Source organism: Schistocerca piceifrons, unplaced genomic scaffold, assembly GCF_021461385.2.
Source record: "Schistocerca piceifrons isolate TAMUIC-IGC-003096 unplaced genomic scaffold, iqSchPice1.1 HiC_scaffold_1870, whole genome shotgun sequence".
NCBI lineage: Eukaryota > Metazoa > Arthropoda > Insecta > Orthoptera > Acrididae > Schistocerca > Schistocerca piceifrons.
In genome coordinates, this window is record NW_025727757.1 from 2,150,549 (window position 1) to 2,176,770 (window position 26,222).

General features: G+C 44.0%; 1 protein-coding gene across 1 annotated transcript in view; it reads right to left on the reverse strand.

The window, feature by feature from the left end:
- Positions 1 to 23,035, reverse strand: part of LOC124741116 (protein phosphatase 1 regulatory subunit 12A-like) — a 64,448-nt gene extending 41,413 nt beyond the window's left edge. The window contains exon 1 of the mRNA XM_047248650.1: positions 22,800 to 23,035. Coding sequence (XP_047104606.1) covers positions 22,800 to 23,035 — 236 coding nt within the window. The remainder of the gene's footprint in view (positions 1 to 22,799) is intronic.
- Positions 23,036 to 26,222: the final 3,187 nt, after the last annotated feature.

Consider the following 26,222-nt stretch of genomic DNA (forward strand, 5'->3'; position numbering starts at 1 on the left):
AACTACTCAAAATAATACGTGGCATTAATTTTTCTTTAGTTCTTGAGTAAAAGGGCACAATTCGTAGCATGGAGTAACAAGAGGCATAAGCAGTTAGGTGCGACGCTGGAAGATACATCATCTGAATGGAGAAAGAGCCAAATTAACAACCGGCGGCAGTCTATGGAGAAAGCGGTCGCGGACCGCGTGTTACGAGCGATCGACTGTCTAGCGGATCCTGAAACGGAAAATCTGAACTACATCGACAGCAGCGGGAGGCAACGACCGGACAAGTTCTGTTAAGTAGGAGGGCTATCCAGAAATCTGTGGGCGGCGATATGGCACCGGGTGGACAGATTAAAATCGGCGTAACTGATCAGTGAGTGGGACACGTTACTGGAATGCATCTTACAACTGGCAGCAGACGCGAAATGAAGTCTGCTGTTTTCATAGAAGATGAAGTTTTGCATGCAAATCATAAAGACGTGTTAAGCACTTTATACTACTAGAGATGTACCTTGTAAAGGCGGGCCAAGTTTCAGAGGTGCACGCAACTTGCTTGACGCTGGGTTTAGAATGAGGAAATACACTAACGAACAAGTGCCCGACAAAATTGAATGTAAAATTGTTAATAATCGTGCCGCTCGTAAAATAGTATTATACAGAACGTTTAAATTGATTGTATTGATACCGAGAAAATATACTGGAGTTCAAAGGTGAGTAAATATGGAAATGCTCTATAAAGAGAAACAAGTGATTACATACAGCAAAACAAATCGCGCGTTGTCTTGGAGACAGGGGTGCCTTGTGACGTCACCCCACACTGTGGGCTGCTGCTGCATCTGTGGACGAGCCTCGGCAGCCGTGGCCGCCATTAAGATTTCACGAATGACTCAGCTGCCACTGCAGCTCGATGACGGCAGATATCTGTAGCCGAGTCTCAGTATTTTGTGCCCGTTGTTCTTTGTTGCAAAATCGCAGCATTCATTCACACTATGCAGTACTTAACTCGGTTCGCCCTTTTACTAAATATTCAGTTTATACAGTAAAGTATGGATCACATGCAAAGGTAATTGTAAAATCATTCCTGTGTCGGAAAAAGAAATGCTCTGGCTGGAGGAATTGTTTCCAGGATGATTGCATGATGGACGCAAGACTGCTTTCTCGTGTGAGCATTGTGCTAATTCTTTACCAAAAAAAAATGCGATAGTAGTAGTGGTAGTAATAGTCAACTTCGTCATGAATTACAGGCTCAGTTATGTGTAGGTCACTGGAAATAGCGTAATTCCGTTGTGTTTAAAATGAAACTTGGGACGGACGATCACTTTAGTGAGTTTGTCTGTGGAGGGCGCAACTTAAAACCTGGGTTTCTGTAATTGCATGACGAAAGCTATCATTCAAAATGGTCATCGCATTAAACTACCAGAAACGTAGTGTTTGATTCCGAGTTGCCTCATTCCTTACTTCTTTCTGTTTTCATTCCTTTACCAGAATCCCAGTTACTCCGGAGAAAGTCTGAATGTTAACTGCCATCATCCCGTGGCGCCAGCAGCAACAATCGACCGCTGATGCAGCGACAGAGCTCTGTGGTCTGCGGGAGACGGAGAATTAACGGAAAGATTTAGTCGGCTATGATCTGCAATTGCGATTAACGTCTGAATGTGCTTATGATCAGTACAGTGTCACTGTCCGAATCTGGTGCTGGTTTCGTGATTTTGTGCATCGCGTGCTGGCTTTCCAGTGACGTGGCGGAATATAGGCGGACACCCTGGCTGGGTGTCAATCAGTGACGTATGTGTAACGAACGTATGAAGCGAATAATTTAAACAGAGCTATTTGAGCGAGGTTTGCCATCCAGCACCGATATACAGGGCGTGCAGAAACAGTTTGACCAAAAATGCAGGGCGGAAGGACAGCATGAAACATAGGAATTTGTGTACGGCAACTAAGAGTCATAAATGCATATTTTCAGCGCTACGGGAACGTAATTGAAATCCGCCATACTGAGGCCCTTGTTCAAAACGATAGGAATTTTACAGAAAATGTAAACATAAACAGAATGTTTGGGCTAACCAGTCGTCACGATTAGAACAAGATAAATTTAAAGCGTCACAAACACGTGTATCGCATTCAGCTGACGAACGAGACAGTACTTGTTCAGAAATGAGGACAATCACATGCCCATGTTTCTTGTTTGAGTATAATTAAAAAACGTGAAAATGAGTGAAAAATGAGCGACCACTTAATTAACAGGAGTATGTATAGAAAATGTTCAAACTGACCACCGTTTTCATGCTGCCATAGCGCCTTAAATATTTAACTGCGGCCTGTATTTCTATACTCAGATTCCTTCGTTTGACACTCTCTTTGTGCCCTACGCTTTTGGTCAAATAGTTTTTCCGCCCTGTATATGCCAGACGATGCGTTACAGAATGTTATTCGAATTCTCAGGAGTCCAGTACACTTAATCGTTCCTAGGATGTTCTAACAATGGCAAAATGTCAGAATGCGTTCGTAGCGATTTGTAAGTTTAAAGTTCAGTAGACAGTAACTATGTTAAAGGAAATGTGACACGTATAACGAGGCACTACGGAATTAGACGTGTAATATGTTTTCTGATTACAAAAAGTTCTCTAGTGGAGCGGTAACCGCATAAATGTCGTGACTGTGTCTGTCACGCTATTATGGAGCAACGTATGAGACCCCACAGAATCGGTATTAGTGAAAGCATGCACCGTTGGTCAGTTTCCAAAGCGTTAAAAATTAAACAAAACACTTAACTGGGTCTATGACATTGGAACTATCATCGTGAATGAAGACGAAATAAATTTATAGTGTCTATGATGTGGAAGTGTGGATTCAGAGACTGATGAATACGGTGAATTTAATTCCTCTATTTTTTTTTGGTTCGATAAATATCAACGACACTATGGAACCAAGTAGCCACTATTCCTTCTCCTGACCAGAGGCAAACACTATTCTACTTATTAACTGTCTTGATTATACTGAAATGTGGTGAATATATTGCTTCTAGCCCTCCATCAAGGTGGGCTAACAGAATCGGATACCTGCTGCGAGTTTCCATGTTTGTACTGAGCAGTCAAGATGAAAGGCGCGACAGAGACGGCGACCACGCGGGACACTACATTGGGATGCCCCAAATTTCGGAAACCACTTCGCTGTAGTCATGTTTACATGGTAAACCTTAACCAATTCTACTAGCCGGAACGAACGCCTGCGGTGCGTTCCAAGCTTCATACGTTTCACACCTATGGTCTCCGCTGAGCAACTGTCGACAATGAAACAAACTTGGCGGTGTTTCCGTATTGTGAAAGGAGGACGTCAACATGTAATGTAGAGTACGAATTCCTTACGGAGGTCGTGAAAATATAAGATGGAAAAGTGTGAGGAGCACATCACACGTAAAGGGATGTTCAGAAGTCTTATCCAGGCCCATTAAAGCTGGCTGCTGTATTAATCGACCGGGATTACGCTCGTTGTCGAAAGAAATACGAGGCGGGCACTGGTGGGAGCGTTTTGCACCTGAAAAGATTAGGCGTTTAGATGTGGGCAGAAGACTTGGAGTAAATTCACATTCCCACCGCTGTACGCAGGGTTAGGGGATGTTTTTGTCACCAGCCACTGTTGTGAGCCGGAGGCTGTGCCACTAAGCGAGAGGCGGCTGTGGTTGTAGGGACACATCCCGCATCGACATCGCACATGTAGAATGTAGTAGCAGTCCTACTATTTTACTGTCACAAAACGATTTGAGGGTCGCATACACCTCCCCAAATATGTATATAACCGACAAATCAGAGATTCGAATACTAGATAATAATTGTATCGTAATGAATTTCCCGCAGATGTGCTTGTCCCACACTGGGCAATCATTTAGAAAGAGTGAGTAGACATACAAATCGCACTGGCTCGTGGGACTGCTTTGCGATATCGCCTATTGAAACACGAGTGATAGCACGTTTAATAAGAGACAATCAAAATAATAACTTTTGTTTTACGTGATAATCAAAAAAATTTGGAAGATTGTTTTAATATATGGCAAGAATATGATGGGCAGTACGGCAGAGTTTCGAGATTGGCCGAAGCTAAGGAACACGGTTTGTGTCCAAAATTTTACACAGGCCGACGTACAGCGTGTAACGCATTCAGGCACCGTGAACAAAGCTCTTGTGGCGTTGGTTCTCGCGACCTGCTCTGCTCAGCATCAGGACAAAAGATTATGGATGAGACAAGTTTTTTTGTTTTAATTTCCACCGCCCTGTCAGTGAATTACTGTTTGACTTGAACGTGTTCTTTGTCCTCACAGGTGCAGTGTGTAAAGGTTCTGGATAGATTTTTTTAATCTGTTTCCAGTTACGAATGGAATCTGTGGATACACACCGCGTTTAAATTCCGCATCGGCACAAAGCAGGTGAAATTGTCGACAATTTTTTATACATCTTCACAGTCAATATCTGGTGACAATATAGACGCTGATAATGCGTATATGATTAAGACTTGGCCGTGACTCAAGACGAGTCTTTCTAACCGTTCCAAGTCTTCATAACTTTGAAGCGTAAATACGTAACAACTCTTACCACACAAAGCGTGTGATTCGGGTGAGCATGATAAAACAGAATCTCATGCATCAACTGACCCGAATAAAAATGTTTTGACGGTGGTTTTTGACGATTTCTATACGTGTTTTCTGGAAGATTTTCTCACACAACCTCCGCCTCCTCCTCAGAAATTTAGGATACCATCAGCTGGAGGCAGCTGTGACAGAAGGCCGCCCATGAATGTGCGGACTGCGAAACAGCACTGTCGGGATGCATTAAAATGGTGCAACTGGCCATCGACTAGGCGTGTGATTCACATGTTGGAACGGACACGCATCTCGTGAATGGCGGGCGACGCGACTCCTGCTGTGGGTAGATTTTAAAAAATTTCAGATAACAGCCATCACTCGCGAGAGAGTCGAACTGCCATCAGTGGCAAAGCTCTGTAGGCCGCGGGACCGAGAAATATGTTCGGCTTAACTATGTATAATAATTCGCACGTGTGTTTTGCCAAATATAGACAGTACTGTTAACGACGCAAAACCGAGGTAAACAGACTTTTTTATTTCATACAAAGGCTTTACGTATTCTGTCATCAGAGAGGCCGCACAGATGAGATTTCGCAACTGTAGTTTCAACCTGTACAGCGGCTGTACTCCAGAGTAATTCGTCGAATCATTGACGCCCCGACGTGGGGAAACAGCGTCGCAGACATCGACATCTTCCCTGGCAGTACGACGACAATGATACGGTCACCAAAAGAAGAGCGATGGAACTTGATAAAATAATCCCGAACCGCTACTCAAGTTTAACTCGTCCAGAGCACCGACAGCATCTGACGCAAGAATGGCGTCGCGAGCAACTCCGTTCCCAGTTGTAACTGAATTGTCGGCCCACAGCAGGTTTCGCGGCAATTTATAAACACCGCGTCATTTTAATTGTCCGTTTATCTCATACCGAACAGCTATAGAGCGGTGACCGAGAAGGAAATCCGATTACGATGATGAAGTGAAGGCTTTTCTTAACTGTAGTTTAATCGGAAGACCTTAATATTTCTTATCGTGTTTTCTATGGGTTAAGGGAGACAACACTATGGTCTTTCAATGAATTCCCCTAGGCAATGAAAGTAAAAAACAGAAGATTTACCCAGAGTTGGGAAATTGCTTCATCGCCTCACTAGTAAAGGCGACCTCATTTCATGGCAGCTGTGGTTTGGAAACTGAGTTTCAGCTGTGGGCAAAAGTTTGCTACCGAAACTAACTAGAGACGCTCCTTACTTCCCAAATAAAGCATCGCATACGGCGAGAACTGAATAACAGGCACAGAAGTGAATGAGAGGAACTCATATATAATGATTTAATCGTTGTTTTCCTTTCTGGTCTCAATATACACCTGCGGCACAACCTGAGCAAAACGCGTGTGACGTGGTCCACGTGTAGGAACGGTCAAGCATAGTCTGTCGGAACAAAGAGGTGCTGTCAGTTTCTGAACACCAGAAGACAAAACAGCTTCATTTGTCACGAATCCTGATTACACTGAAAGCTGCTACATGTAGCCTCTGGAACCGTACGAGGATAAACTCCAAAGCAGTTTCGATATTTACTTCGAAGCGTCGGTCTGAACGAAACAAAAGTAGTATGCGTCATTCACAGAAATATTCAGAGTACGTTATAGTGCTACAACGATGAAAAATAATATTACGACGATGTCAAACCTTATTTTCATGATATAAAGAACTGACGATATTAAAAATGTAATTATAATTTTATTATTTAAATTTTTTTGCTCATTGAATCAAAGACTTTCTATTGCACGGATTAATCTAGCATTGATCATACAATGTAAACTAGCATTGTTTGTACTACGAAACTATATATGATTGTTAAGTGAGAACTAATTCTATGTAAGACATTTGGTCTGGGCGGATTTTGATCTTGTACTGATCGGTAGAGAAAGAAAAGTTTCTTAATCGATGTATGTAATGTGAATGTATAAAGGCTATAAAAAGGAGAGAGAGACAGATAATCCTTGCGGACAATGACCATATTGTATAAGAAAAGGTAAATACAAGTTATTCAAAACAAATATCTCTAAAGCGTATCGTACTGTGATTTAAAAAGACTGATGATTGCGGTGTTTAATCTAAACCTGTCCCGAATAACAGCGAAGAACATTTATGTCATCATATATTTTCTTCGTTTGACCACGGTTGTGATTCGCATGTTACTTTTTGTTACGCGACGTGTTAGGAATATTTTCATTATACGCGCAAAAGTGCACACAGCTTTGATCGAACCTGCATCTTTCGGAAACGATAACTCTTAATCAGTACAATTACGCGAATACCGTCTGAATCGCAACCGTGATCACAAAAGTGTTTCCTGGACCTGATTTTTATAAATGTGTAGACTTGAAAGCGAACAATATTGCACCATCGCTGGCTCGCAACAATTGAAATAAACAAAACAGGGACTGAACAACTTTAAAGGCCGTCAGCGTTACGAAATCTGAACGACGTAAGTCAATTAATTAAATATTAACAGGAAGAGAATTATTAAATTTTAAAGATTAAATGGTAGCAAGAATTTAAAACATTTTAGCATCAGTACGTTTCTTTGCATTAGTAGTTGAGTATCAGATACCATCATATCTATTTAAAAGATAGTGCGTAAATAACATTGCCACCTTTTATAATTATTGTTCTAGCAATTCAACGTGAGACGCTTTCCTATGTAAAGTCAGTGTATTGGAGACATATTAAACATTTTATTAGTACACACTAGTTTTAGCTTAGCAACTGTGCTTGCCGTAATTGGGACACGGTTTTTAAAGATTATCAACATACACAATGCGTGCCATTTTGTAATGCGCTTTCCTGGTATGGACTTTTGCGACACGTCGGAGAGCGGACACCACACTTCGTACGAGCGCCTAGTTATGTTAAATTTCTTCTCTATTCTCATTAGGGCAACTTTCATGCTGATTTGATACGTGGATGGAATGTACAAGAAATCACAGCACTACTTCGCAGAGGAGGAAGCAAACCACAACGAAAACTCTTGGGCAACAAAGGCTGTGCAATTCGAATGTCGATGCAGAAAATAAAGCGATGGAAATTTGTGCGTTTTATATGTTTAGATAACATATTAAAGCAGTAGCAGAACAAACAGTACACCATTTAAACGCTAAAACTTAATTATAGGACAAATCTTTCGCAATACTAAACGCATCGTCTTAGTGAGAAAACTGTAAGGCCGAGCTCTGTCGAAGGCAGGGGCTGCACGTTTGGCGCTGCAGAGTGGGCCGTAATAAACAGGGCGAGTGTGTCCGTATTGTGACGTCACGGTTGTGTACCACGGAACGAGGCCTGCCGCGATGGGTACAGAATGTGCGTACAAATGGTTCAAATTGCTCTGAGCACTATGGGACTTAACATCTATGGTCATCAGTCCCCTTGAACATAGAACTACTTAAACTTAACTAACCTAAGGACATCACAAAACACCCAGCCATCACGAGGCAGAGAAAATCCCTGACCCCGCCGGGAATCGAACCTGGGAACCCGGGCGTGGGAAGCGAGAACGCTACCGCACGACCACGAGATGCGGGCAATGTGCGTACATTTTCCAAAGTAGGTGTCTACATCTGCATATTATGCGTTTCCCGGGATGGGTGTGCGGCAGTGAATTACCAGCACTGCTTACTATGCAAGTGCTTGCAGACCGGCACAAGCGCACGTGACACAAACGTCGTTACAGTCTGCCCGGTGGCGGAGCACTGAGGAATGGTTGGACACTCTTCCTTCAAAAGGGAGAATTTTAACTCAACTGGCTCCACAAGCTACGCACCAAACCTGCTTCAGAATCCTTCCATGGGTTGAAAGCAGGGATGCGTGTCGGTCGTCAGGTGTAAAACGCTACGAATGACGAAGATTTTGAGACGACGGGATGTTAATCTCTAACTCGGTATACGGGCGTCCTCCATCAGTAACGTATTCGGTCCTTCACGCTTCATATCTCGATACTATGTCGGTATCTCTACTGGAGGATGCAGGGACCATAGCCTCTTATTCTGTGTAAATTCGGACATCACAGATGTTAGTTCTTAAGGCATAATGATACACATCACACGTACTCCTGAGGAAACGGCCAGAAAATTGTTTGCTTCCCGGCAGACCGATATTTGCTCTTCTGTAGAAGCGGCCAGCTAAGTGAGCCACAGTCTAACAAGAACAGGAATTCTGTCGTTCGTGAAAATAAAGACTTGTCAGGACAGTGTGTGAAACGTTTGCTGTCGTCCCATCTGACCAAACACAACGAGGATAGATACCGGATTAGCACTGCGAGTCTTGGGGAAATTAGCTTAACCGAATTGCTACACGTGTGACGCTAATGCGACACGGAGATCCGTCGTTGAAATGAGTGCTTAATACTGCAACTGTCTTATCCACCTGGTTTCGAACCTCGACACGGCAAGGATAGATGCATTTGCCGTCTACATGTGTGTGACTACGGTCTAAGGTATGAAACGCTGTGTGTGTCCAAAGTTTCACGTGCGCGAACGAGCGCCGTACAACGCAAACAGGCGCCGTAAAATAAAATAAAGCCTTGGTGGCGTTCGTTCTCGCATTCGGCGCTGCCCAGACACGACAGAATAATATCGCTGACGCAAGATTTTTTTTTTTCATTTTTATCACCTTTCCAGTAAATTACTTGTTAGTTTCCATACGGTGCTCCTCTTCACATGCGCAGTGCGTTAAGGCCGATGATAGATCTTTTTCCTTATCCGTTACCAGATACGAATGCAGTCTGTAGAAGCACAGAAGGACAACAGCTGGACACATTGCCACGAAGTAAGACAGGTTCTCACACTGCGATTATATTCCGCCTCGATGCGAAACAGACGACGCTGTCAACTTGTTTATTAAACCTTCACCATCGATGGGTGGTGACAACATATCTGCTAATCCTGTGTACTTGTTTAAGGTTTCGCCCCGACTCGACAGGAATTTTTCTAGCCATCATACGTCTTCAAAGCCGTGGAGTGTAAATAAGTTCCATCCCTTACCGCTACGCATATTCTGCACTACGTGTGTCATTAAAGTGAGCATAATATAAGTAGCACAAGCGTTAACTGGCTGGGATAAAAAGGTTCAGAAGGTATTTTTTGACGATTTCTATACGTGTTTTCCAGAAGATTTTCTCACAGAATGGTCTCCTTCTTAGGAGTGTAGGATACCGTCAGCTGAAGGCAGCTGAGACACAAGTCCATCCATGTAGGTGCGGTGTGCGAAAGAGCACACTTCGAATGCAGTACAATGTTACAACTGCCAGCGACTAGGGATGCGATTCACGTGTCGGAATGGACACGCATCTCGCAACTGGACGGCTACGCCAGGCTCTGCTGCTCGTAAATATTAAAAATTAAGTCGCTGTGCCAATTATGGATTCACTCTCGATCAGATGATGCATACACATTTTTCTCCCGCTTTCGTTTGCTTCAGAAAACCGCCATTACTCGCGGCAGACTTTAAAATTGACATCGTTCTGCGTAGTAGCAGCAACAATCAATCGCTGTGGCAGCGACAAAGCTCTGTCGGTTGCAGGACGCGGAAGACTAACGGAAAAAGAAATTCATCTTACACATTACTGCTCTCTACATTTGTGATTAACGTTTAAATATGCACATAATCGGTACAGTGTAATTACGCGGATCTGAAACTGGTTTCGTGATTTTATGTGTCGCGTGCTGGCGTTCTAGTGACGTGGCAGAATATGGGTGGCAGTCACCCAGCGTTCGTAAAAAAAAGAAAAATTTAAGCTGTTCTGATTCAGCGAAGTTTGCCATCCGGCGTCGTCATACAGGGTGCATAGAAACAATCTGACCAAAAGTGTATCGTCGAAACGCAGCATGAAACACAAAAATTTGAGTATAGCAACTAGGCTTCGCGACTGAATATTTTCGGCGGTACCGGAACGTAATTAAAATCCCACACACGAGCGTCTTGGCTCTAAATGATTGGTAGTTTACAGAAAATGTATACGTAAACACAGGCTGTGTGAACTAACCAACCGTCACCATGAGAACAAGAGAAATTTAAAGCGCCACTTACACGTGTATCGCACTTAGCTGACTTAGGACACAGCACGTTTTTAGAAATGAAGAGAATCAGATGTCCATGTCTCATGTTTCAATATGTCTTAAAAAGGTGAAAATGAGTAAAAAACGATCCGCCACTTATTGCTATAAGTATGTCATAGCAAATGTTCAAAGTGACCACCGTTGCCATGTTGGCATAGCACCCGAAATATTCAACTGACACTTGCAATACAGAAATTCCTTCATTTGATGCTGCCTTCCTGCTCTGCACTTTCGGTCAAATTGTTTTTCCTCACCCTGTTACTTCTAGACGTGACTCGACAGTAATGGTCGAATTCTCAGCCATCCAATACACTTCGTCTATGGTAGAAAGTGCTAAATACGGCAAAATGACGGAATGCGCTACGAGCGATTTATAACTTTGAAGTTCAGTAGACAGTAACTACGTAAAACCACATGCGGTACATTTAACCAAATCGTTACGAAGCGAAGTGTAAAATAAGTTTCCTGATTAGAAATCATTGCCCAAAGTGTGCAATGATTTCTGAGGAGTATGTAGATACACAAATCGTGCCAATCTGTGGTACAACTGTGCAATGTCGGTCATTTAAACGCGACGGATAGCACACTTCACAAGAAGAAATAAAAATGATAATCTCGTTTTTCGTAGTAAAAAAAAAAATTGCGGTATTTTTTTAACGTATAGCAGAAATGTGAAACAGACTACTGTAGAATTTCGAGGTGGAAGACGCGACGGGAACTATGTCAGCATGTTGTCAACAATGGACAGGAGATTCGTTTGTCGGGGCGAAGACAATGCCTTAAAAAAGTATTTTTGCGCTTATCGCCCAGAGAGTAAAACACAGTCGAACAGATATCCGCCATTTCCACGTTTTCAAACTGTTTTACACTTACAGTAGAACAAAATTGAGAGCTTTGAAATAGCGAAGAATTTACTTTTTTCAAAAAACCATAATGTGCCAGAGCACTCACAGTATTATTTTAGTGAGGAGAATGTGAGGCCAGCCACACTCCATTACAGAGCTAGCATATGTGGCAGTGCAGAGCCATTCGTAATGAATGAGTCGCGTGTGTGGCTGTTATGACGTCTCCAAAGTGTATCAGCAAGAGAGGCTTTCACTTTTGCATCATCATTGTCATCAGGACAATCATAACAGTCTCTTAATACACTCCTGGAAATGGAAAAAAGAACACATTGACACCGGTGTGTCAGACCCACCATACTTGCTCCGGACACTGCAAGAGGGCTGTACAAGCAATGATCACATGCACGGCACAGCGGACACACCAGGAACCGCGGTGTGGGCCGTCGAATGGCGCTAGCTGCGCAGCATTTGTGCACCGCCGCCGTCAGTGTCAGCCAGTTTGCCGTGGCATACGGAGCTCCATCGCAGTCTTTAACAGTGGTAGCATGCCGCGACAGCATGGACGTGAACCGTATGTGCAGTTGACGGACTTTGAGCGAGGGCGTATAGTGGGCATGCGGGAGGCCGGGTGGACGTACCGCCGAATTGCTCAACACGTGGAGCGTGAGGTCTCCACAGTACATCGATGTTGTCGCCAGTGGTCGGCGGAAGGTGCACGTGCCCGTCGACCTGGGACCGGACCGCAGCGACGCACGGATGCACGCCAAGACCGTAGGATCCTACGCAGTGCCGTAGGGGACCGCACCGCCACTTCCCAGCAAATTAGGGACACTGTTGCTCCTGGGGTATCGGCGAGGACCATTCGCAACCGTCTCCATGAAGCTGGGCTACAGTCCCGCACACCGTTAGGCCGTCTTTCGCTCACGCCCCAACATCGTGCAGCCCGCCTCCAGTGGTGTCGCGACAGGCGTGAATGGAGGGACGAATGGAGACGTGTCGTCTTCAGCGATGAGAGTCGCTTCTGCCTTGGTGCCAATGATGGTCGTATGCGTGTTTGGCGCCGTGCAGGTGAGCGCCACAATCAGGACTGCATACGACCGAGGCACACAGGGCCAACACCCGGCATCATGGTGTGGGGAGCGATCTCCTGCACTGGCCGTACACCACTGGTGATCGTCGAGGGGACACTGAATAGTGCACGGTACATCCAAACCGTCATCGAACCCATCGTTCTACCATTCCTAGACCGGCAAGGGAACTTGCTGTTCCAACAGGACAATGCACGTCCGCATGTATCCCGTGCCACCCAACGTGCTCTAGAAGGTGTAAGTCAACTACCCTGGCCAGCAAGATCTCCGGATCTGTCCCCCATTGAGCATGTTTGGGACTGGATGAAGCGTCGTCTCACGCGGTCTGCACGTCCAGCACGAACGCTGGTCCAACTGAGGCGCCAGGTGGAAATGGCATGGCAAGCCGTTCCACAGGACTACATCCAGCATCTCTACGATCGTCTCCATGGGAGAATAGCAGCCTGCCTTGCTGCGAAAGGTGGATATATACTGTACTAGTGCCGACATTGTGCATGCTCTGTTGCCTGTGTCTATGTGTCTGTGGTTCTGTCAGTGTGATCATGTGATGTATCTGACCCCAGGAATGTGTCAATAAAGTTTCCCCTTCCTGGGGCAATGAATTCACGGTGTTCTTATTTCAATTTCCAGGAGTGTATGTGGCCGGAATATGTATAGGGCCACAGCCCCACTTCGCAATGGAAAATGCTGTGATAAGGAAAACATGTCACCAGTCAGCTAGTAGAAACACGGGTAAGGCGAGAAAAATAATATGTAAGGTGCAGAGTTGCAAACGGTTACATAGACACAACTAAATGTTTTTATGGCGTTTTAAAGCTAGAGCCAAACAAAAAGTGCGCCCTTGACATTCCCTAACTTCCTAAACAGACGGAATTTTTCGAGTGCTAATTTTATTTTCTTAGTGTGGCCAATAACAGAGTAAGCTGTGTAGGTTCCAGAATACATGTAAACTCTCGTAAGTAGCTACCTTTTTAGGTACGCAAATTCGTCTCATATGCCGGTTTCACTACGATGAGTTTTCTGCGCTGGTAATGATGCATTTGCTTGCCGACGACCACAAGCACATGCAAAAACAGTTAAGGTATTACGAAACCTGAATACATTTAAGATGAGTAATGCGAAAAAGCAGTTACTAGTAACTGTAAATATTGGCTGTGGTGTTGTACGCAAAAATAGTTACGTTACTTATATTCACGTAAAACCGAGCCCCATTACTTGTGTGAAAAGACAGGCCGCAGAGAGGAGAATGCACAGCAGCAACTTGTAGCCGCACGGCGGCTGTTGCCGTAGCATCGACAGATGACAGAGGAGTCTCAAGACTCGTTTACTCGTTTACCTTTTAAGCATGGGGGAAGCAGCGTCGCAGACGTCGACACCTCGTTTGGCAGCACGGCTGGAGTCAGCTGGTCCAGGAAGAGGCGGTGGAGACATTCATCCGAATCTCGATTTGTTACTCACGTCTAAGCCGGCCAAGAACGCCGGAAGTGTGTGTCGGAAGAATGTCGTTGCGACACACTCTGTTCCCAGTCGTAACGGAATTTTCGGCGCAGTCCTGTTTTAGTGGCATTTCATAAATACCTCGTCTTTGAAACTGTAGCTTTATGTATTGCCGAAGAACTGAAAACCCTTGAACTAAGAAGAATGCAATTAACAGTTGACGAAACATTTAGCTATGGAAAGAGAACGGTTACGGAAATTACTGTCGCTTTTATCAATAAGTACAGTTTTCTAGAGACGAATGCGATAGTTAACTCATGTTCGGATGAACGACGAGTTTTGTGATTCGGTTTACACATGTGCTGTTTGATGACAGTAAATCATCATCTTTCCGTGTGAACAAACCGGTGGTCGACGCTCACATAACATATGTGAATACTGACGTGATAATTAAGAGGACCAAAGGTGACAGCTTTGAGTATCTCATAAATTACTATTGCGGAAATATTGAAGTGCTTCTACATCGGACAGAATGTGTAATAGAGCTCACAACCGTTTATTGTAGTGAGGTGGAAGTGTTATGAAAACATCACGCCACAAGTGATTAGTGGAAGTCAGTGGCATTTTTCATCGAAGAATACGATGCGTAATTTCGTTTGGACATAACGGTAACTTTTGCGACATTGTGCGTGGAAGGCCCAACTCTGAATGTGGATTTATGGAATAACGGTTATGTGTGCCCCATTGTCGTAATTTTTGGCTTAAGGCTTTGCTCGCCTATAACTTCGCTAAACGTTATGTTTGACTGGTGGTTGTGCAATTATTATCATTTTCCTCCGTTTTCATTTACTTAATAAAATCGACATTACTAGCTAGAAAGTTCCACCGCCGACGTTGCGGATGGCTAGCACCAACAATCAATGGCTGGGGCACTGACAAAGCTCTGTGGGCTGCAGAAGAGGGAGAATCAACAGAAAAATACATTCCGCTTCTACGTTACTAAGATCTGCAAGCATAATTAAATGCGTTCACAGTCAATACAATGTCATTATTTGGCGATTTCGTGTAAGCAGTGCTGGTATTCGAGTGACGTGGCGGAACATGGGGGACGACCCGTTTGGAAGTCATCCAGAGACGTATGTGCCACGTATGTGAAAAAAGGCATAACTTAAGCAGTGCCGTTTAAGCGAGATTTTGTCATCGTGCAACGTCGTTCACGCCAGAGATGAGCCGACTAGAGCGCTGACCGCATTCCCAGGAGTTCAATATTTACTTAGTCTCTGATAAAATGATTGTGCTACAAGCGGTAAAATGATGGAATGTTGTGGTAGTGTGTTTTACTTTTAAAATACAGTAAAAAATCCGTAACCGGTAACCGCATTTCGAAAACCGATATGATAGTGTTTACATGACGAACCACAAGTGGTGGTGGAAGATCGGTTTGTGAAAAACACACTCGGTAGACATATGTAGAACTGCTAAGGAATGTTTTACTTTTCGTTTCACGCAATGAAAGTAAATATTAACATACCTTTCCTGTTACAAAACGGAAACACAGAGAAGCAAAGATTTTATTTTTACGCTTAACATTTCTCCCGCTTTCGAGATTTACAATTCTCAACAAAAGGCTATCAGAATTTTCGTGTGCACTATTATATACAAGGTCCTTGATCGCCGCGTGTCACAAGATGCCCAGTAGACATGTTACTCTTTTCCGCGCTGTTTATTTCTTTTTAGCGTCTTATTGTTTATATCACTGCCGGACACTGCAAGTCGCCTACTGCCATCTGTCGACCAACGGCTGCACTGCGTCCTCCGAAACTCCTTTCGCAGTCAACGTCTTCTGCCACGCGAGGCGCCAATACAACGTGTCTTTCCGTATCGCTGGTTCGGCGCGAATCACGCATTTTCGTGAAATGAAAAAAAAAATAAAATAGAAATCTGTTTTTGTGTACGTGGAGAGAAGGCTGCGGTCTTTTAGAATGAAAGGAGGTAACACGAAATATGAAATAACTGTGAGCGAACAAGACTGCCACGTCACAGAGACAGGCGGCTGCGATTTAAAATCCGTCAGCACACAGCGCCAGAGAGTATCGCATAACGCAGTCTGGCGGTGTGGAATAAACTTAGGATTGCCTTCGTACGATCGTAGCGATGGCCAGCGCTTTCAAATAAATTTGTATTACAGATATGGGATAAGTTGATTTTTTTGTACTGCCTTTCTAGAGAATGGAAATAAATAGATTCCTTTTTTCGTCACAGCGTTCAACACTACACAGAACATTTTTTCTCGTCCGAGGTAAACTCTGAATTGAATATCGGGTTCGAGGCTACTCGCTAAGAACTGTTACTTCCATCAGTTTAAAATAATAGTCTACGTTGCATTAATTTTCATTTAGCTCTTCGGAATGCAGATAACCATTCATGGCATGGAGTAACAAGAGGCATCAGTCATTAGAATCAACGTTGGAACAAATGTTATGTGACAGGAAAAGGAGTTAAGTTCACAATCGGCGGCAGACTGCAAAGAAAGCGGTCGTGAAACACGGACTGGGAGCGACTGTCATTTGGCAAACCTTGAAACGGAAAGTCTAAAATACATAAACTGGATATAAAGGCCGTGCACGTTCTGTAATAATCTGTGGACGGCGAAACAGCTCGCTCTGGACAGATTACAATGGCGTAACTGATCAGTGACTACTGGGCGCGCACGTTGCAGTCGGCAGTATATGCGGGGATGAGCTATGGGCGGAGTTTCGGACATACGCTCGCCGCTTCAAGTAGGGAGAGATTCCGACGCGTATCTTAAACAGAGATACGGATTGACGTCTGTCTTTTTCGTAGAAAATTAAGTTCTGCGTGTAAATTACAAAGACATGTTATGCACCTAATACTTCTAGAGATGTACCTGGTAAAAAGGTCCAAGTTTCGAAGGTACACGTGATTTGCTTGACGCTACCTGAGCGTAGAAAGGGGAAATGGGGTAACTAGCAAATAAGCTATTGATAAAAATTGAATGTAAAATTGTTAGTAATAATGCCCCTCGTAGGGAAGTATTATACAACACGTTTCATTTGTTTATACTGATAAAAAAAACATACTGACGTTTCAGGTATGAGCAAATAGTGAATTGATCAAATGCAGCGAAACACATTGTGGGTAGTCAACCGAGACAGGGGTGCCTTCTGACGTCACACCTCAGTGTGGGCTGCTGTGCGGTTGCTACGGCTGTAGACGCTCCTCAGCCGCTGTGGTCACGGCCAAGGTTTCATAAACCACTCGGCTACAACGGTAGCTCTGTGTTGCCACTATTCTACAGCCAAATCTCGGCATTCACTGGTTGTTTGTTGTTGTTGCCACCGAAATTGCAGCAATTGTTCACACTGTGCAGTATGTAATTCGGTTGGCCCTCTTACTAAATATTGAGTTTATAAAGTTACAGATGAATTCCATGTAGATGTAATCACAAAATCATTCCTATGCCGCAACAGAAAATGCTCTGACTGTAGAAATTGTATCCTGTATGATGGCATGCTAAACGCTAAACCGCTATTTTGCTCGTTCTTTACCTAAGAAAGATACGATAGTAGTAATAGAAACAGACAACTTGGACATGAGTTATGGCCTCAGTTAAGTGCAGTTCACAAGAAGTAGTCAGAATCAGTTGTCTGTAAAATGAGAAGTGGCAAGGACGAAAACTTTAATCAGTTTGTCCATCGAGGGTATATTGCAGATTTCTGTGAAAGCTCCTAGTTCCACTGCGCAGTTTATTGTTTAAAATTGTCATAGCATTAAACCACTAGGAACGTTGAGTTTGACTGCTAGTTGCCGTTTTCGTTACTTCTTTTCATTTTCGTTTATATCGTAGAATCCCTTATACTTGGAGGAAATTTGAATTTAACTGCCATCATTCCCTGGCGGCAACAGCAACAATCGACCGCTGATGCAGCGATAGAGCTCTGTGGGTCGCACAGTACGGGAAACGGCCGGAGAAACGAGACGAGACATATTCATTGCTGCTTTCTGCAATTGCGATTAATATCGACAGTAGCACACGTTTAATACAATAGCTTTACAAGAATGTGATGCATGTATCGTAATCAAAGTCTTAACTGTATTGTTCGCCGAAACTTTCAAAAATGACCATTCTACGTGAATCTGTTGTGAAACGAATCAAAATTATATACACCTCTTAACCGAGCCAGTCAATTTACTTCCTCGCATCGTCAGTCAGGATGACCGTGTGTAAATAGTGTCTTTGCATTAAGCATTTAGAAGATGTTCACTACAACAACAACTTGCAATGTCATTTTACTTACGAAATTTATACTATCTCAGCAAACAAGAAGTGAATGATGTCGATGTGTGTAGGTTACCTAGCCCCATAAACTGAGTAGCTGTGACGTAAAGTCTTTATGTTATCTCGTTATATGCATACGACAGAGTAACGAATCTGCCCCTTGGATGGTACAGTGTGCTGATACGAATTGTTAACCTCTGTCTGTGGAAACAAATAATCGCTTTTAATTTCTCCTGACCAGAGACTACTTTTATTCTACTTACTAACAATGACAACAATATCGGAAGGTGGTAAATGTTTCCTACATTCCTTAACGTAGGTGAGCGACAAGAATAAAATACTTGCTGTAAGTTACACGATGGCGATATCGAGACATCAGTATGAACCATGCAACAGAATTCTTTGCGGAGGTTTCAAACACATGGTGGCATTACACTAGGCCGTGAATCACAGCTATCGAACTGATTCGGTCAATTTAAGAGTTTGACATGTGTGTCTGTGCACGATTTTCGCTGCATGCTTACTAAGATTGCAAGGGGGGACGGGAATGGTTACCTCATCCAAACCAAGCGACAGACGTGGATACGTATGGGACACTTATCCATAGCTTTCATACTGACTGCATGCGATGAAAGAGTTGAATTTATGAAATGTGATACATTATGAATCCATAAACAGCATAGGGAGCTCCCTAAAAGCAAGTAGCTTGAAAGACTTTATGTATGAGGCAAACGTTGATATTATTCTAGTTACAGAAGTAAAGGTTACTGCACTACACGATGTATTGGGATATAGTACTGTAATTAATGCTGGAACTGGAGATGAATTAGAGACCGTGATACCCGCGAAAGAGGACATAATAGGGGATCACGTTGAAAACTCACATGTAATACAGTTGTAGCTTGTACTGTTTGCTACACCTGGATATTTAATATATATGTTCCACCTGGTAGCAGTAAACGAGCAGAGTTTCTTTAAATACGAAATTGTCCCTCTCTTCAGATTTCATTAAGGTAACATCATTTTGGCAGAAGATATCAAAGGCGTTCTACGTCCAAGAGGTCAATCTCCTAATCGGAACCCTTCTATTGAATTATAAAACGTAAGACAAGTGTACCATTAAATTAACACGTAGAGCACAAAACAGCGACATGGCTGGGTTTACATTAATTATTAACTGCTTGGAAGGTCGGTCGTACAGGCTACACCCGTGGAACAGAGACCAACGTGCTGCACACAGAAGTGTGGCGCAGCAGCTGCACTGAGCACGCTGCACTCGCGTGCACAGCTGATGTGGAGCGACAGGGCGCCCACCACACCAGAAGTCATGACGGAACCTCAACCCTGCACACCTACTGCCACATGCCGAATGCTGCGACCGTTCCCGCAAAAATACGCAGGAATGGGAAGGTAACTTCACATCCTATGTTTCTTTCCTCAGTTTGTGGACAATATGCACGAAAGTAAACTGTCTCCAGAAGGTGTGGTTCCTTTGGGATATGTTCTGTCTTTTGGAGGAGAACTGTATTTAGGAAATGTGCTGTCTTTGCAAGGTGTCCTGCATTTGCAATGTGTTCAACCTCCACAAGGTGTGCTGCCTTTGCAAGGCAGTTGTTCTTTGCAAGGTGTTCTCCTTTGCAAGATTTTCTGCCATTGCATTCTGTCCTGTCTTCGCAAGGTGTGCTACTTTCGTGAGGTGTGCTGCCTTTGCAAGCTGTTCTGCCTTGACACAGTGTGTAGCCTTCGCAAGGTGTGCAGCCTATGCTAGGTTTTCTGCCTCTACTATCAGAAGATGTGCTACCTTCACAAGATGTGCTGGCTTCTCAAGGAGTGCTGCTTCACAAGAAATGCTGCATTAGCTAGGTGTGTTGCCTTCACAATATGTGCTGCCTTTGCAAGATTACCTTGCGGAAGCTGCATATCCGGTGAAGGCAGTCAACCTTTCGAAAGTAGCAAACCTTGCGAACGTAGCACAGCATGCAAAGGAAGAAGACCATGTGAAGAAATAAGACACTGCAAAGGCAGTACATATTGTGAAGGAGGACCAACTTGTGAAGGCAGCACACCTTGTGAAGCCAGTACACTGTATAAATCCAGCATACAGTATGAAGGCAGCACACATTGTGAAGAAGCCGGCCGCGGTGGCCGACAGGTTCTAGGCGCTTCAGTCAGGACCTGCGCAACTGCTATGGTCGCTGGTTCGAATCCTGCCTCGGGCATGGATGTGTGTGATGTCCTTAGGTTGGTTAGGTTTCAGTATTTCGAAGTTCTAGGTGACTGATGACCTCAGATGTTAAGTCCCATAGTGCTCAGAGCCATTTGAACCACATTGCGAAGACAGAATCACTTGTGAAGGCTGCAAACATTGCAAAGGCAGCACACATTGTGAACATAGCACACTTTGCTAAGGCAGCATACCTTGTGAAAACTGCACAGATTGCGAATGCTATACACCTTGAAATCACTGCAAGCATTGCAAATACTACAAATTTTATGAAGGATGCACACCTTGTAAAGGCTGCATACCCTGCAAAAGCAGCACATGCTGCAAAGGCGGCACACAATGAAAATGCAACACATGTTCAAATGCAGCACAGACTGCAAAGAGGCACATGCAGCAAAGGAAGCACATGCTGCAAAGGCAGCACATGCTGAAAAGGCAGCACACATTGAGAAGCCTGAAACACACTGGAAAGGCAGCACAAACTGGAAAAGCAGCATATACAGGAAAGGAAGAACACACTGGAAAGGCGCAGACATTGGTAAGGTATCACAAACTGGATAGGCAACACTCACTGGAAACGCAGAACACACTGCAGAGCCACATCACTTGAAAACCACACACAGTGTGAGGCAGCTCACGCTGCGACTGCAGCCTTACCAGTGTGTGATGCCTTTCCAGTACGTGGTGCCTTTCTAGTGTGTGGTGCCTTTCCAGTGTGGTTCAAAATGGCTCTGAGCACTATGGGACTTAACATCTATGGTCATCAGTCCCCTAGAACTTAGAACTACTTAAACCTAACTAACCTAAGGACAGCATACAACACCCAGTCATCACGAGGCAGAGAAAATCCCTGACCCCGCCAGGAATCGAACCTGAGCGTGGGAAATGAGAACGCTACCGCACGACCATGAGCTGCGGACTCCAGCGTGGTGCTTTCCACTATGTGTGCTTCTCCAGTGTTGCTGCATATTAAATGTGTGCTTCCTTTCCGATGTGTGCTGTCTTTAAAATATGAGGTGACTTTCCAATGTGTGTTGCCTTTCTAATATGTGCTACCTTTGCAACATGTGCTGTCATGGCAGTATGTTCTGCCATTGCAGCGTGCTGCTGCCACAGCAGTGTGTGCTGCTATTGCAGCGTGTTCTGCCGTTGCAGCATGTGCTCCTTTCCAATTTGTGCTGCCTACCATTGTGTGTGGATTTCTAGTGTGCACTGCTTTTCTAGTGAGTGCTGCCTATCCAGTTTGTGATGCATTTCCATTGAGTGCTGCCTTTCCACTGTGTGCTGCATCTCCAGTGAGTCCTGCCTGTCCAGTTTGTGATGCATTCCAGTGTCTGCTGCCTTTATAGTGTGTGTTGCATATCCAAAGTGTGCTGCCTTTATAGTGTGTGCTGCATATCCAGGTTGTGATGCATATCCAGGGTGTGCTGCCTTTCCAGGGTGTGTTGCCCTTCCAGGGTGTGCTGCCTTTCCAGGTTGTGCTGCCTTTCCAGGGTGTGCTGCCTTTCTGGGGTATGCTGGCTTTCCAGAGTATGCTGCCTTTCCATGGTGAGCTGCCTTCCCAGTGTGTGTGATTTTGCTGTGTGTGCGGCCTTTCAAGTGTGTATGGCTTTCAGATGTATGTGCAAGCTTGTGCTGCGTTTACAGTGTGTATTACCTTTCCAGCATGTGCTACCTTTCCTGCATATCCTGCCAATGTAGCGCATGCTGACATTACAGCATGTGCTGCCATAGGACCACATGCTGCCATAGCAGCGAGTGTGGCTATAGAGGCATGTGCTGTTATAGAGGGAGGTGCATGCTGCCTTTGCAGCATTTGCTGAATTCCCAATGTATGCTGCCTTTTCAGCGAGTGCTGGCTATGCAGTGTGTACTGCCATGGCACCAGGTGCTGCCTTATCATCATGTGCTTCACAGCATGTGCAGTGTTTGCAGGGCCTGCTGCCTTTGCAGTGTGTGCTGCCTTTGCAGTGCATGTTTTCTTTGCAGTGCCTACTACCTTTGCAGCGTGTGCTGCATTTAAAGTGCAAGCTGCCTTTGCCATGCATGGTGCCTTTCCTTTGTCTTCTGCTTTTCTAGTGTTTCCGGCCTTTCAGTGTGTGCTGCCTATCCACATTGTGACACTTTACAGTGTGTTGTTATTTTATTGTATGCTTGCTTCCCAGTGCATGCTGGGTTTCAGTGTACAGTACCTTGCCATTGTGTGACGCCTTTCCAATATGTGCTGACTTTTCAGTTTGTGCTGCCTTTCTCAGCATGGGCTGCCTTTGCAGTGTGTGCTGCCTAGTATTGTGTGCCGCCTTTGTAGCATGTGCTGCCTTTGTAGTGTGTGCTGCCATTGCAGCATGTGCTGCTGTTGCAGCGTTTGCACCCTTTGCATGGTGTGCAGCCTTTGTAGCATATACAGCCTTTGTAGCATATGCAGCCATTGCAGCATGTGCTGCCTTTGCAGCTTGTGCTGCCATTCCATTGTGTGCTTGTTTTATAGTGCATATTGCCTTTACAGTGCGTGCCGCCTTTCCAAGACAGCGAAGACAGTACGATTTCCAAAGGCAGTACGCCGTGTGAAGATAGCACACCTTGTGTAGACAGCACGACTTGCAAAGATGGCACACCTTGCGAAGACAGCATGTCTTGCCAAAACAGCATGTCATGGCAACACAGCACGACTTGCATAGGCAGCACACCTTGTAAAGGCAGCATGACTTACAAAATTAGCTCACCTTGTGAGGACATCACACCTTGCGAATGCTGAACTCGTTGTGAACAAAGCTCGCCTTGCGAAGACAAATAGCCTTACAAAGACAGCGCGGCTTGCAAAGACAGCACGCCTTGTGATGGAGGAATGCATAGCAAAAGTAGTACTCCATGTCAAGGCAGCCAACCTGAAGAAGGCAGCATACCTTGCAAACGCAGCACACCTTGCGAAGGCAGCACGTCTCGCAAAGGCAGCACGCCATGTGAAGGCAGCACACCTTGCAAAGGCAGCACACCTTGCAAAGGCAGGACGCCTTTCAAAGACAACACGCCTTGCGAAGGCATCATGCCTTTTAGGGCAGCATGCCATGTGAAGGCAGCACTGCTTGCAAAGGCAGCACATCTTGCAAAAACAGCACACCTTTCAAAGACAGCAAACCTTGCAAATACAGCATGCATTGTATAGACAGCTCACCTGGCAAAGACAGTACACCTTGCAAAGACAGCAAACCTTACAAAGACAGCATGCCTTGCAAAGAATTCACGGCTTGTAAGGAATTCATGCCTTGCAAAGATGGCACACATATCAAAGATGGCACACATATCAAAGATGGCACACCTTGCCAAGATGGTACACAATTCCAAGGCAAAACACCTTGCATAGCCCGAACAGCATGCCTTGACAAGGCAGGACACCTTGACAAGACAGCATGCCTTGAGAAGACAGCACGCCTTGCCAAGACAGCACACCTTGCCAAGAATGCATGCCTTGCCAAGACAGCATGCATTGCCAAGACAGCACACCTTGCCAAGACAGCACACCTTGCCAAGACAGCACACCTTGCGAAGACAGCATGCCTTGCAATGATGGCACACCTTGTGAAGACAGCTCACCTTGCGAAGACAGCACACCTTACGAAGAGAGCATGCCTAGCCAAGACAGCACACCTTGCTAAGACAGCACGCCTTGCCAAGACAGCACACCTTGCTAAGAAAGCATGCCTTGGTAGTACATCATGGCTTGCTAAAACAGCACAGCTTGCTAAGACAGCAAACCTTGAGAAAACAGCACACCTTGTGAGTAAATGATCGCTTTTTGTTGTAGCTGTGATATTCATAAATTTTATGATGTGCATTTACTGAATAGTAATTGTCACAGTGATTTTTTGGTATGTCTGTCCCTTGTGCCCTAAAAGTTAGCTGGTGATGACAGACAAATCTGTAGCAATGCCCAAGGTCTCCGCCAGGCTGAAACGTTGTGTGTTTTAACATTGGTGTTGTGCTACTGCCAACAGTAGAAAATACAGATAACGCAGGTAAATATTGTCATCTTGTGGATTGAAATGGGATGATTAATAAATGTGAATTTCATTGTGAGTAAATGATGAAATTTCTGATCACTTTTTGTTGTAGCTGTGATATTTGTAAATTTTTTGTTGTGCGTTTACTGAATATTAAATTGTCACAGTGATTTTTTGGTGTGTATGTCCAACGTGCCAAAAAATTTAACTGGTGATGACAGACAAAGCTTTAGCAATGCCCAAGGTCTAGGACAGGCTCGGCGGTTGTGTGTTTAAGTTTAACGTTGGGCTATTGCCAACTGTAGAAATTAGAGCTAACACAGGTAAACATTGTCATCTTGTGGATTAAAATGGGATGATAAAAAAATGTGAATTTCACTGTGAGTAACTAAGGAATTTTTGTTTTAGCTGTCAGATACGTGACTTTTTTTCTGCATTTACTGATAAATATTTGTCACAGTATCTTATTGGTATGTCTGTCCATTGTGACCTAAAGTTTAGCTGGTGATGACAGACAAATCTGCAGCAATGTCAAAGGACCGGGCCAGGCTGCTACATTGTATGTTTTAACATTGGTGTTGTGCTACTGCCAACAGTAGAAATTATAGATAACACAGGTAAATATTGTCATCTTGTGGATTGAAATGGGATGATTAAGAAATGTGAATTTCTCTGTGAGTAAATGATGAAATTTCTTATTACTTTTAGTTGTAGCTGTGATATTCGCAAATTTTTTAATGTGCATTTACTGAATAATAATTGTCACAGTAATTTTTTAGTCTGTCCGTCCATCGCGCCCTAAAATTTTACTGGTGATGACAGACTAAGCCATAGCAATATCCTAGGTCTAAGTAAGACTTAGCAGTTGTGTGTTTAAGTTTGCCGTTGATCTATTGCCAACAGTAGAAATTATAGATAACACAGGTAAATATTGTCATCTTGTGGATTGAAATGGGATGATAAATAAATGTGAATTTCACTGTGAGTAAGTATTGAATTTTTTGTTCCCTTTTTGTTTTAGCTGTCAGATACGTAAATTTTTTTGTTCTGCATTTACTGATAAATATTTGTCACAGTATTTTATTGGTCTGTCTGCCATTGTGCCCTAAAATTTAGCTGGCAGTGAGAAACACATCTGTAGCAATGCCCAACGTCTCCGCCAGGCTGAGGCGTTGTGTGTTTTAACATTGGTGTTGTGTTACTGCCATCAGTAGAAATTATAGATAACACAGGTAAATATTGTCATCTTGTGGAATAAAATGGGATGATAAATAAATGTAGATTTAACTGTGAGTAAGTATTGAATTTATTGTTCTCTTTTTGTTGTAGCTGACGGATACGTAAATTTTTTTGTTGTGCATTTACTGATAAATATTTGCCACAGTATTTTATTGGTCTATCTGTCCATTGTTCCCTAAAATTTAACTGGTGATGACAGACAAAGCTGTAGCAAGGCCCAAGGTCTACGTCAGACTCGGCGGTTTTGTGCTTAAGTTTGACATTGTGCTATTGCCAACGGCAGAAATTATAGGTAACTCAGGTAAATATTGTCATCTTGTGGATTGAAATGGGATGATAAATGAATGTGAATTTCACTGTGAGTAAGTATTGTATTTTTTGTTCTCTTTTTGTTTTAGGTGTCAGGTACGTAAAT